At 40.7% G+C, this 13,180-nt stretch overlaps 2 protein-coding genes across 3 annotated transcripts in view; one reads left to right on the top strand and one right to left on the bottom strand.

Moving 5' to 3' along the window:
• Positions 1-240: 240 nt before the first annotated feature.
• Positions 241-1,828, top strand: LOC104600016 (dof zinc finger protein DOF5.4-like). The gene is made up of 2 exons (XM_010262813.3): positions 241-506; positions 595-1,828. The coding sequence occupies exon 2, from the start codon at positions 604-606 to the stop codon at positions 1,513-1,515; it is 912 nt and encodes a 303-aa protein (XP_010261115.1). The 5' UTR covers positions 241-506; positions 595-603; the 3' UTR covers positions 1,516-1,828.
• Positions 1,829-6,860: 5,032 nt separating this feature from the next.
• Positions 6,861-13,180, bottom strand: part of BIG (auxin transport protein (BIG)) — a 36,198-nt gene continuing 29,878 nt past the window's right edge. For both annotated transcript variants that reach the window (XM_010262794.2, XM_010262801.2), the window contains exons 11-14: positions 12,487-12,630; positions 10,910-11,935; positions 9,080-9,583; positions 6,861-7,877 (exon numbers count right to left, since the gene is read on the bottom strand). In XM_010262794.2, the coding sequence (XP_010261096.1) occupies positions 7,053-7,877; positions 9,080-9,583; positions 10,910-11,935; positions 12,487-12,630 (2,499 nt within the window). In that variant the 3' untranslated portion in view covers positions 6,861-7,052. The remainder of the gene's footprint in view (positions 7,878-9,079; positions 9,584-10,909; positions 11,936-12,486; positions 12,631-13,180) is intronic.

The following is a 13,180-nucleotide window of genomic DNA, read 5'->3' as shown; positions in this document are numbered from 1 at the left end:
AAACCCAGCGAGGTGATGGCCGACAAGAAGATTTGTTAGAGACCTCTAGCCGTTCACGTGTCCAAAATGGACGGACCATTACTTGCCACCGTCCTACTCCCCAGTTCCTCAACGCTGAACACAGTTCCCTACCCACTATGGTAGAGAGGGGGGGGGGGCTTACTCCCTCGGGTCCCATCTCCCCCGTCATCCAATTGTCCATTCAGATTCACTACCAAAAATAACCTTCTCCCATTGAGCAGTTTCGGTAATTTAGTCGAGACTCCAATGTTTCTGTCTTTAGAGTAATTTTGTAGGGTTATTTAAGTAATTAAACTTGGAACGAAGAAAACTTGAAGAGATGTGAGAGGATATTTGTCAGAGTATATGGTCGTAAATAGAGTTGTTCGGCAGCTTCGGCTACCAGAGAGGGAGGGACGGAGAGTGGTATCATCGCCGGAAAATGAGAAGCTTCTGCCGTGAATATCGCCGGAAATCTACAAAAGAGATTCCTACAGAACCGTTTGGTGGATGAATTATGCCCTAGCTTAGGATTCTGTTACCGGTGTTTCGCCAGCCTTTTACCGGAACCTTACTGTATTGTTTTCTTTGTAGTGACCTGAAATGCAAGATCTCCGAACAATGGGGAGTGCAGGAGTTCGTATCTTCGGTGGAGACCGGAGACTGCGTCCGCACCCGAATCAAGCCTTGAAATGCCCGCGCTGCGACTCGCTGAATACCAAATTCTGCTACTACAATAACTATAATCTTTCTCAGCCCCGCCATTTTTGCAAGAGCTGTCGAAGGTATTGGACCAAAGGGGGTGTCCTCCGTAATGTTCCCGTCGGTGGAGGTTGCCGGAAAACCAAGCGATCCAAGTCCAAGCCCTCCCCAGATCCTCCGAAGGAGAAGAAAGCAACGACAGCCTCGCACTCAAGCAGCGAGAGTTCAAGTCTTACAGCGGCGACGACGACGGCGGCAACTACGGAGGCAGCGTCGGCGCCTTCTTCTTCGAGTTCTGCAGCAGGTAACACAGGATTACTGAATTTCCCCGACTCTAGGATGTTCTTGTCTCAGAACCCAAGCCCGAATTTCGTCGAGACCTGCATGCTGGACGCGCTTGAGCAGCCGCCTCCGGACGGCGGTATCTTCGCCACCGAGACGGGAAGCTTTACGAGCCTGATGACGGGGTCAAATCCAGGGCTTCTGGGGTTCAATTTCCCGGATGTTTCACCGTTTCGGTTGCATACACAACAGCAGCAGAAAATGACGAACACGGAGGAGGAGATGAAGATGCAGGAATTAACGGCTGGAGGGTTCATCGATCAGACTTTCCCTGTAGAGTTACCGGGGTTGCAGAACAACAGGACAAATGGCAGCAGTAGTGGAGGAGGAGCAGGGGGGGCAACGGGGTTAGATTGGCCGAGCGGTGCTGATCAAGGGGGAAGCTTATTTGATTTGTCGAGCTCCGTTGAACAATGTTACTGGGGCTCAACCCAATGGGCTGACAACGATCAGGGTCTCTATCTCCCGTAAAACTCAAATCATTTTTACTGCCAACACCGGACGAAGGAAATGAAGGAAAACACGAGAACCCAAAAAAAAATTGAAAAAGAAAAAACAGAGAGAAACTAAAAAGTGAAAAGAAACTGTGCATCTGTGTAAATTTTTATTTTAGCTTTTTTTTAGAGCTTACGTGGTTTTTGCTTGGGCTTGTTTGGTCATGGCGTTTGTCTGCAACTAACTTGCATGTTGGTTTCCTCTTCTTCTTAGTTTCCTCTTTGATTTTATTTGGAGGAGTCACCAATTACCAGTTATGACTACTATTTATGGAATTTTTGTTTGGATAGAGTTACTGTTTAGAATTAATCATCATGATCATGAAATACATGGTAGATAATTAATAAAAGAAGGAAGGAGCTCTCACTCTCGCTCTCGCTCTGCACTGTTCCATCACCTCATCTGATCATCCTTATGAACTGGGAGGAATCGGGTTTCAGAGTTGAGTTTCGTCTACTCATTTCCGATGATCGCTGAGCACCGGTAGTGCAGTTTCATTTTCTCCTTTTTTTGTAATCTTCAAAGCAATGAATGAATAGTGGTTGATGGTCAGAAATCATGGTTGGTTTGTGAATAGGCCACGTCGTCGTCGTCGTCGTCATCATCAAGTAAGGAGAAGAAGAGAAAGAGGAAGAGGAAGAGAGCAGGATGAGCAGAGCAGAAGGTGGAGTGTTTGGAATTGGGGAGTGGCGCATGGTGTGCGATCGTCATCGTCCTTGCTCCTTACTCCTTAGTGTGTGTGTGTGTCGAGTGTCGTTGGAATGGAGAGAGAAAGAGAGAGACAGAGACAGAGAGGGGTACATGTGGGGACCAGGTCACGCACCGACCCATTTCGCGGTTGTTGACCCCACGTGGCATTGTCGCCACCGGACAGGATGGTTTAGTCTTTATTCCTCATCCATGTGGCATTACGTGATTAGATGACGCAGAGAGTCGGTTTGTTTGTTTCTCTCTCTCTCTTCGACGTTCAATGCCCAATGAATTGCCCATCTCTATAGACTATAGAGTTTAGACTACACACTGTGTGACCGACGTCGTCGGTCGGTAACGATGACGTTGACATGGAGCCACATTGTGCTTGGGTTAGGGTTAGGTTAGGTCAGTCAGGATTCAGGAAGCGAGTATAGGGGAGATGGGATGAAGTAGGCACGTTTCCCACGCTTTCGTCATCTCCCCCGCAGTCCCGCACCGTTAGTCCGTTACCTCGAAAGCCGGTAGCGCCGGCGGCGGTGGTGGGTTCTTAGTATGATCTGAATTGATAGGAGAAGGAATATGGAATAAAGGTATTCAAAATCTATGTGATGGAATTATGGAAATGGAAGGGAAGGGTTCACTGCATAGCTTTTAGTTTTAGTGATTAAATGGCAATCCATCAGTTGAGAATCTGACTCTCCACTCTCATCAGTCATACTAAAGCTTTTCATTTTTTTCAAGATTATTATTTCAGCAGTAGTGGCCGTGCCCTGTGTTTCTTCAAGTTATTCTATAACTATTCTTGTCTTTGTGCCCAGGTCTAGAAGTGGAAATCATCATCATCTTGTTAAATCTTATCCCAACCATATTGGGTCGATTACATATTTCACCGATTCATTCTATTTAATCTTATATTCATTTTGATAATTATAGGTACACGCACGCAAGGTGCCAATCAGTTTGATTTGATTGGTAAGGTCTTCTATTGATTGTAACAGAGACTTAATTGAATACCATCTGCACCTGGGGCGTTTGGAGATGGAATACCCCTGATTACTGTTTATATAATCCCTTGGATCAAAAGGCGTAAATTCTTGCTTAACACTGCATTTGGGTTTTCTTTGTCAATAGAGCACTACATTTGGGTTTGGGTGCAATGCATCATTTTTTTTATGAGAATGTTTTAATATGAACACGAAAAGATATATCAGGATCCATGTTGGGGAAAGTTTAATAAAAGTTTTAATAATAGCTGCTAACCTAATATAACTCTCTTCTTTTGTCCGGGCTTGAAACCAGTGTAAAACAAAACTCATACAAGCCAATTTAGGTCTAAAGGGGTGTTCTCTTTTTTGATTTTGAGAGGGAGAAAAGTTATGGGATTTTGGTTTTCACTGATCAAGAATAACATGTTCATTTTTTAGATATATGTGGGGATTAAGGAAAGTTTATTTTTCTGGGTAATATCCATCTCCTAGGTGGACAAATAACTTTTTCACCTAGGGGGAAAGTTGTTAATACTTGAATGGGACAAAAATGCTCCTTTTAATAATGGATTTTTATGGCCAAAATGGTCATTACCTTATAGATGGATAAATATACTTACCCGGATAAATGTTTTCCAAAAAAAATTTACTCAGATAATTGCATTTACCCAGATAAATAACTTACCAAAAAACAAGCGGGGCCTAAAAGTAGAAAATGAGTATTAAGTACATAGCATACCTGCTTCTAATCAGTAAGGTCTTGGTAATTGGTTTACAGATCTTGGAGTCGAGTATATATTTGTTAAAAATTCAAACTCTTCGAACCCGATTCAGTGGAAATAGGGCTAAAAGATTTGGATGAATATGCTAATATTGCACTTCACCCTCAAAGTCACGGCACGGATTTTGTATTTATCAGTTTGGCGTAGTTCCAGTCACCACCTGATTGAATTCAAACTAATTAAAAATATAATTCTACATTGAAGTCACTATGCTTTCAAGTGACCTCAACTCAAAGTCATTGCATTATTGGATTGAATGTTTAATATCAGTTTGATAAGGAAATTCATCATTATCATCATCATCATCATCATCATCTCTCTCAACCAAAAAGTTTAAGCCGTTTAACAATGCCCCCTTGTGCGAAAGTCCGTCATGCTTGAAGCATGGATAAGCAAAGACCCACTCATACCTTATACTTAATTAATTATATTGAAGGAATGAAGACAGTGAGGATGGAACATTTGACCACTTGATCAAATAGGTTCCGATACTGCCTCAAGGAACATTCAAACCTAAAAACTTAAGCTATAAAGTGAGGTCTCTGTTTTTATTCTCTAACAAAATTCATCCAAATTTGTTTTTTAAGAAACCATTTCAGGGTAACTATGTCAAGAATCACCCCAGCTTCATTGCTAAGACCAATTCAGCTCCTGGACAAGCTCTTCAACTTCGCAAAGATGGAGGGAGATTCTATTTGAAGCATATTCTTTATCACCTAATGTTTGTAAGTGATCCTTCTGCTGTTCTGCACCTGTCCATTCCCGACATCACTACCTCTAGCTCAGACTCCTAAGCCACAAGTGGGTTTTGCTTTCAGCCCCTCAACAGAACAATCTACAGACCTGCTTCATTCGATTGCTTTTCTTTTACCCTGAATTCCACTGCTTTAACATAAGGTTTAAATTCAAATTTCTGTCTTGTCATCATGTTGTCCAGGAATTCTTTGGACTTGAAGTATTGAAAGACTGTTTGGTTAAGTATTTGGCGGCTTTCCAGCCTAGCACAATAGTGGCTTTTGCCATTTCATCTAAGAGCAGAGCAAACTTCTGTCCATTGAGTTACCTCCTAAAATGCTTAATGAGTAGACACTCTTCAGAAATACATTGAGTTACCTCCTCAGTAACTCAAGTGATATTTGGTAGAGCCATATCAGCGATTCAAAAATCGTTAATGAATTTTCTGTTTGGTTGACTGATTTCTGAAAAATCAGTAATTGTTCAGAAAATAATTATTAAAATTGAATCTAAAAAGGGAATCACCATTTTCGATGATTCCTCTTTTCAGGCCAATTTAGATTTTTCTTTTTGAATGATATGGCATCTGATGTGGACAAGGGAGATAGTTCCCACAAAAAAAAATCACTACTAATAATTACTAACAAACAAATTCATTGCCGATTTCTCAAACACCAGGTGACATGGCATCAATGGCACCGAACGAACAATTTCTCTGATATCTGAGAAGTGAGAAATCAATGATTTATAAGATACTAAACATCACCTCATTAAGGTTGGTTTTAGGAATTCATATCTACGCCCCACAACGTCCCACAGCACATCTCCATCATGTATCGAGAACATCTCCCGATGATAATATCAGAAATGATGATATCATTATCGGGAGATGTTTTCAATACACAACGGGAATGTGCTGTAGGACATTGTGGAGTGCCCCCTTGTGGGGTGCATATCTGAACCCTGGTTCTAGCCTCTTACAAATGGAAGAGCATATATTTTAGCCTCAAGTTAGGTGAAATTAATAATTTCATTTGTACCATAAAAGCCAAATTCCTCCTAAATATGTTTCTATTAACTTGGGGTATTAAAAGTATAGGGAATATTTGATTCTATATGTATATGTGTGAATAGCGCATTCATGTGAAATATGTAGTCCAAGTGTTTACATATCTTGTTTATTGTTTTATACAGCATAACAAATTGGTTTGGAGCCCGAGGCTCTTTTACAGAGATCTTATCATGGTCGGACATAGTCCAACCATCTCTTCATTTTCATATCTAAACCTTAGACCCCTAAGCTTTAACCCTAATCGCTAAAATTAACATGTAAAATGCAGTTGGTCCGATGCATTTCCTCAAACCGGATAAGAGCCAAATATTTTCCTTCAATTATCTCCACTGTCAACACCTTATATATGATATTGAAAAGGACCAATATCTATCAGTTTCATGGTGATGGATACAATAAATAAGCGTCATTACTCATTACACGATTCCAATTATTTGAAACAGTAACCAATGGTCCTCTATTAAAGATGGATGAAAAGGTTTTCCTTTATCTGTTTCTTTGGGCTTATTTGGAAAGCCATTTCGAAAGATTTTCCAGGCTTTCCAAAGATCATTAGACCAATAAACAGTCTATGTTTCGCAATAAAAGATGGAAAACCAGTGAGACCCACGTCTCAGCTAATGCTAGTCCAATATGGCCGAAAATCAGAAAGCTTCAAACGAAACCTCTCATCCCTCTGCACCTAAAATCTTTTATTCAACAGCCCAGTAGACCAGGATACTTACCCAACAGTCTTAGTCTTTATAGACAAGACCCCAAAAGCTCAGCTAAATATATCTTTTGGCCATCGAAGCTGTTGAACTTCCTAAAAATACTTGCCACATGGCACCTTTGCTTTTGCAAGTTGGTCACCAACACTAGCAGGATGATCTGTGGTGGAAGATTAAAAACTACCCGTGGGACAATTTAGAATACGTGGTGGAATCCCGTCTCCTATTTGCTGAATGATGCGCGTTTGCCATAGATACCATAGATTGATTCCTTCATGGCAGAAACAGGTGTGGTCTTCGAAAGAAATTCCCTACTTGACCCATGTACAGCTACAAGAGGCAATTGAGGAAAAAAGGGGAAGCAGACTTCCTCAACATGGATTCTATCACTGCCATTGCTGAATTACAATCACTTCTCGGTGTATGTCAAGGCAAGTTAAGGCAGAGAAGCCAAGCCCAAAAGTAAAAATGAGATACTGCCTAATTACAAATTAACCAATGTTGAGGAGAAAGCACAATACATCCAAAATTCCCATCAGTTTCTTCCAGTGTTGATCGCAGCATTCACAAAGTCCTCGCAACGGGAAAATCCGCTGGAAAGCACATCAGACAGCATACCCATTACATCCAACGCCTCCTGGAAATCTGCTGCGGAAGTCATATCCTCCAGCCACGACAGTAGCTCCTTGGAGAATTCAACCATCTCCCTGACATTAACCAATTTTTCCTTCATCACTATCTCCCACCCTTCCAAAGTACCGCTGCTATCATCACCCTCCGTTTCAGTGGATGTTCTTTCTGCACTTTCACCGGCAGCAGCATTCCCTGATCTGTTGATCTTGAAGAACCGTTGCAACTGCTCAATCAGTCCAGCGTACACAAGTATTGGCTGAATAATGAAGAACAGGTTATCTCCTTCCCTTGCTGGGCTTCCACTACTGCTACTGCTTGATTCTGGTCTTACAACTGCCGTTGGATCAGAAGAGAGACGGAGTGTTGACCTGCCATGGATGTGCTGCATGTATGTTTGATATATGCCACGCTGCAAGAATGCACGTCGATGATGTAACCAGGAATCATAGGATTCGGTAAGCAGAGAGTTCACCATCATGAACTGCACAGTTTCTTCTGTTCCAGCAGATGGACGTGTCCCAGATGGAGTTGCAGGCTTGGAGTCAGATGAAGAGAACAAATAGGTTGAGATGGCCCTTGCCATGGTCCGGCGCTGATTGGAGCTTCCTTGATCAAGAAGATGGCATGCCATCTGGATCATGAAAGGAAGGAAGCGAGAATTGCTTTCCCTACCCCCACCTTTGCTGTCAGTGCTGAATGAAGCACCTGTTGCAAATCTGGCCAGCATCTGCATGAAACCAAAAAAAAACATACATGAGAAAATTAGGTTTCTCCTAATGGTGAGCAGAGTTCAAATGACGAGACAATACTTTTTCCTCCTATTTTTATAGGTACAGATCAGCACCAGGAAGACAGTTTACTGATTCAAGAGGACGATAGAACTGGATTTTGACTCAAGGAATTTTACCCTCAAGTCTCAAGTTTATTGGTGTTTCAAGGACTTCAATATACAAATTCAGAGATGTAAAACAATAAGTGAGAAATTCTTTTATCTACAAATACTTGTTAAGCATTAGCAAGTAAATGCACGGAAACTTCAATGCATTTCCTGTGTTCTGAAGTTTGAGCTATTTTTGTAGTTTAGAACCTCCCAGGACATTCAACCAATCAGCTAACATAACTCCATCAATACCGATCTGTTACCCCTACCAAGATAGGTGGTTGCCCAATATCCATGCTACTTTGAACAACTAGGGTATCAGACTTAGTGGAAACTCAGTAAGAATGCAGATATACAACCACCTCCCTCAATACTAAACCTACCACATCCTACATTAAACAAATTTTACATGTCAAGTTATCCTTATATCCTGTGTGTTTGACACATCTACAAAGAATTCCAAGGGCGAAGTGGATAAAATAAGTAAATACTAAAACATTCAAACTTGTGTTTTAGCCATTAAGGAGCTCACAACCACATTAATGACTTATCCACTAAAAGACAAAGGATTCAATTCTAACACTTCAACTATTATCAGACGGCTCCCTAACTGAAATACCACTAAATCAAGTACTGCTTATCCCATCCAGTATAAAAAACTAGGAGGGAAGTAAAAGAAGAAAAAAATGGTTAATAAAAGCATAGTAGGCTGTGTTAATAACAAATGTCATGCCAAAATTATTACTAGGGTTCAGCAAAAACCCAGGGGTGGAACTAGGACCTACAGCTTGACACGTGTAACCTTCAGAACCTGGATTTGTCTCTGCAAACACCCTATACCCTTTACAAACTCATATTTCTATTCTTTGTCTACACAACCCAAGTTCTGGACTCTGTAAAAATTGAAGTGTATCCACCTTCAGATCCTTCCAAGTAAAGACATGCAAATGTTCAACACAAATGGGCAATGTTAGATGCTCTTAGGCATAACATTAAAATCAATTATTCAAAGAAAGATGTTAAGAAGGAAGATGCTCCATAATCCATACCAAAACAATGTCAAAAGTCAATAATCGAAGCCGGCTCCCATCTGCTCGTCCAAGGGCATTGAGATTGTCCCAATACTGGTCAACACAGCGGACATACTGTGCCATTGGGACAGAAGGGCCTTTCAAAGGGAATATGCAGTTGCAGAGAGTCTCATTGTTTCTCAGGGTAGCACCTTCCCACTCTTTCTTTGGATTCTTCAGAGCAGCATCAGCTCGCTTTGCCTCCTGATGGCACTGGAAATGTATGATGTTGAAATGGCTAACAGTTGTGTAAACACATTCACCACGAGTATTTCCTGAAGTGCCAACTCCAAGGTTTACTCGCTTACTATAGGAGTAAACACCCAAAATGTCATTGGGCCTCAAACTGTAACCCTCTCGGCAGACCATGCATGCTAGCCCATCTTTCTCCTCTTCTACATCGTCCAGGCCTTCGATGGTTGGCCGTGCAACAATAATGCGCTCTCCTCCATCAGAAGCAAGTTCTTGTCTCATACCAAGCCCCTGTGCAAAGAAAGCAAATCAAATTCCATCCATGCAACAAGGAAAATGTTCTCTCTTATTTTCCTTTTCAGCAGTAGCAGTGATTTAAAAGGCGTGCCTCAGGCACACGTAGGCACACAGGCGAGGTGCATTTTAGGGTAGGCACCTCACCCAGGTCCTAGGCACAGCACTTTCAAAAGGCGTACACCTGATGCGCCTTGCACCTTGGCCCAGGCGTGCGCCTTTTGAATATGCTTTACATGTTATGTTTATGAATTTTAATTTTAGATAATAGGTTTTCTAAAACATTAATTTTAAAATTTAGGTTTATATTTCTTATTAATATTATATTTAATATTTTTTTGCACATTTTCTTTTTGAATTTTCTGACAGTTTTTTTATTTTTTAGCAATTTTTTTGTATTTTTGTGCCTTGCGCCTAGGGCACAAATTGACCCTTGCGCCTTGTGCATTTAAAACACTGAGCAGTAGTAAAAGAACAACCAGAGCCTTCTGTCACCTGTTTGGGGTCAGCCAAATACACCCACGCAGCAAAGTTATAAAAAAAAAACAACAAAAAAACAAAAGGTTAGACATAAAAAGCAGTTGCAATATGCTAGCCATCTGCTTGCAGTCTGATGATGTATAAACCAGCACCTCAGGAGCAAGAAGCACAACCAAGGTCCAAGGGCTTCCTAAAGTTTGAGCCACAAGGCATAGGGTGAGGCACGTGCCTGAGCAAAGAGTAGCACACTAGCACCACTTTTTTTTCTTTTTGGTAGAAGTCAGGAAAGGTGCACCACGCATGTGCCTTTTGAAAAACACTGGAATTGGCTTGAACCAATCACATGGCAACCACTCCTCTAAACCCACATTCCCACCCACCCAAAGAAAGGAGAAAAAAATCCATGCATTTATTGGCAAATCTATAATTCAACCGGCACAGGATGGGTGATCTGTTGTGGCTCACACCTTAGGTTATTTTCATGCTTTCTGCTACAGTTTGAGAGGAAAACCTAGAGTAGAAAAAGTAAAGGTAAAAAATCTGAAAAAAAAATCATTACCTAGTGTTCCTTAGATATTTACCAAAAACGCTGAAGAAAGAATCAATCATCTTTGTACACCTTTTATTGCCAGTTATATAGCATAATGTCTATTGTATTTACCAAGAAATTGGTTACCTTTTCTCAGCAAATATCAGCTATTGATTAAATCTATTAACTTGTTTTTTTATCAGTTTTTTATCTATTAACTTGTTTTTGGATGAAGATTAAATCATTAGATCTATTAACTGGCCTATACATGCAAGCAGATCATGTTGCAGTGAAGAGTTTGAATTAATAAACACCTGAAGCAACTCTTCTCTCTTCCTCAGAGCTCGACGGCGCATCTCATCTCTGGTAGCATGCCGCAACTTCTGAACCGTTACCTCTAGGAAACCATCCCCGTTACCCTCCTTATTGGAGAGAGTGTCTAACAAATTTTCAGCCCTTGCACCTATCTCATTTTCTCCAGAAACACCCTCTAAAGCATGAAGCAATGGTAAGATCCCACCCTCATCTATACACCTCTGAGTAGGCCAATGCCCCCTTGACAATCCCCTCAGCATAGACAAGATAAGTGGGATGGATGGCAGTTTTAGACCCTGTGCCCATTCTGCACTTGACTTGAATCCAGCTTGTCCTGCAACTGCAAAACTCTCCCTCAAGTACCTCACAGCAACACCAGTAATCTCCTTCTCCAAAATAATGTCCTTCAATCTCTCCCCACAAGAGCTTGTCTTGAGTGACTCTGAGACTCTAACAAAGTTCTCCACTGCAAACCTCTGTTTGTCTGCTTGCTGAGCCATGTCTTCATCCTTGGGATTGTCATGATGCTGTTTCTGCAGACGATCAAATTCACCCCAGTCTTGCAGATAAGGGTTAAAATGCTGGATGAGTGCCTCCATTGCTGCTGTCTCTCCGTAAGTCAAATAAGGCAAGATCCTTGCCACCATCTCTGTATTCCTCTGCTGCTTGTTGGACTTCTTGAGACTAGAAGGATGGCATAATCTTTCCAAGAACATGAGGACTATCTTCTTGGCTTGTTCACCAGCACCTGCTTCCTCATTAGTCACAGTGAGAACACTTTGGGTGATGCTAATATCACTCTCATTTGCTTCCATTGTCAGGCTCTCAACAATTAAAAGAATGCCTTCAGCTGGCTCCATAGCATCCACTGAGAAGGCACGCCTTGCTGTTTCAAGAAGCAGACCTAATGCACCTAAACATAACAAGGCCCGTCTGTTCTCTCTGATCTTACAACAATACATAAGAAGATTAAGCACTGAAGCCAACTCCTCTTGGTTGGACTTCAACTCATCATCCCGTAAACGCTGTCAATTTAAACGTAGAAGAAAGTTACATAAATATCTATATTGGTTAAACCTCAAAACATGCAAATTGAAGGACTAGTTCTATACAAGGAAAATAACAGAAGGCTGGAATGAAAAGAGCATAATTTGTCACTGAAACTATCACAACCTACAAAACATAACAATGACACTGGATTTTCAAAATACACCGAGTATGTTATGAGTTTTTTTCCCAAATTGGTAAACAGGTTCTTGGATTCCATTTCCTAGGAAAGCTAGATGGAGCTGAAGAGCAGGTAATTTTTTCAGTCAAATGAAGGATTTATATATTATGCACACATAAGAAGGTTACCAAAAACAAATTAAAAAAAGAGTTCCAAATAGTTAAAAATGAGGACATTGAACACCTCAAATCTACGGCATAAAAGAACAATGAAAACCAGACAAAGGGAAACTGACTAAACTAACACAACCAACAGCTCCTAAAAATAAAAAACATGGGAAAAACAAGCATTCAAAGCATATAATTACTTAATTAATAGAGAAATTGATGTGAAATGTAATGAACCAACCTGAATCATGCTCAAAATGATTTCCAGGCCTCCATACTCCCGAACAGCACCAGCTATTGCAAACTCAATCTCAGGATCCTGTGACTCCTCTCTCTCCTCCTCTAATTCTTTAATCATGGGCTCAGTTGCTTCACCATCTAATCCCTGCCAATAAAAAGATATTGAAAAAAATAAATTAAAAATGGTTTTCAATCAAATTCTACATGTTAAGATTTTTCCAAATACAGGTGCATGCATATAGAAGTACTCCATAAATATGAACAAGTGTTGAACTCCACAAATGCATTTAGATGCACCCTAGATTCCAAAATCAGATGTCTAAATTTGAATTTTATAAAGCTTGGCTGCCTTCTTGTATGCAATGTACAAAAAGGAAATGAGATTTGCACAATATTGGGGAACATTCCAATCATAAAAATCTTAACCTCAAGTTGGAACTTTTGCAATTACAACCTTCTGGAGTACCTAGCATGGGAAAATTTTAGTGAATTGCTTTATAGATACATAGTAATACCACTATGATGGCAAAAACAATCATAGTGAACTAGTTATGATGGTTGTGACAACAATAATCACAATATGCTATAGAATATAATAGTGATCGTGATGATGGAGTCAAATAGGTATATCAAAGATAGCATGACAATAAAGATGGTAGAACAATTGTGAAGGAGGTGGTATGCAGGTAATGGTG

Source organism: Nelumbo nucifera, chromosome 3, assembly GCF_055504915.1.
Source record: "Nelumbo nucifera cultivar China Antique chromosome 3, China Antique-T2T, whole genome shotgun sequence".
NCBI lineage: Eukaryota > Viridiplantae > Streptophyta > Magnoliopsida > Proteales > Nelumbonaceae > Nelumbo > Nelumbo nucifera.
The sequence above is the reverse complement of the archived record's forward strand: the minus strand, read 5'-3'. Positions and strand labels throughout refer to the sequence as shown.

Excerpts from the sequence above, each read along its gene's own strand:
- LOC104600016 (XM_010262813.3), top strand. The coding sequence starts at position 604 with ATGCAAGATCTCCGAACAATGGGGAGTGCAGGAGTTCGTATCTTCGGT.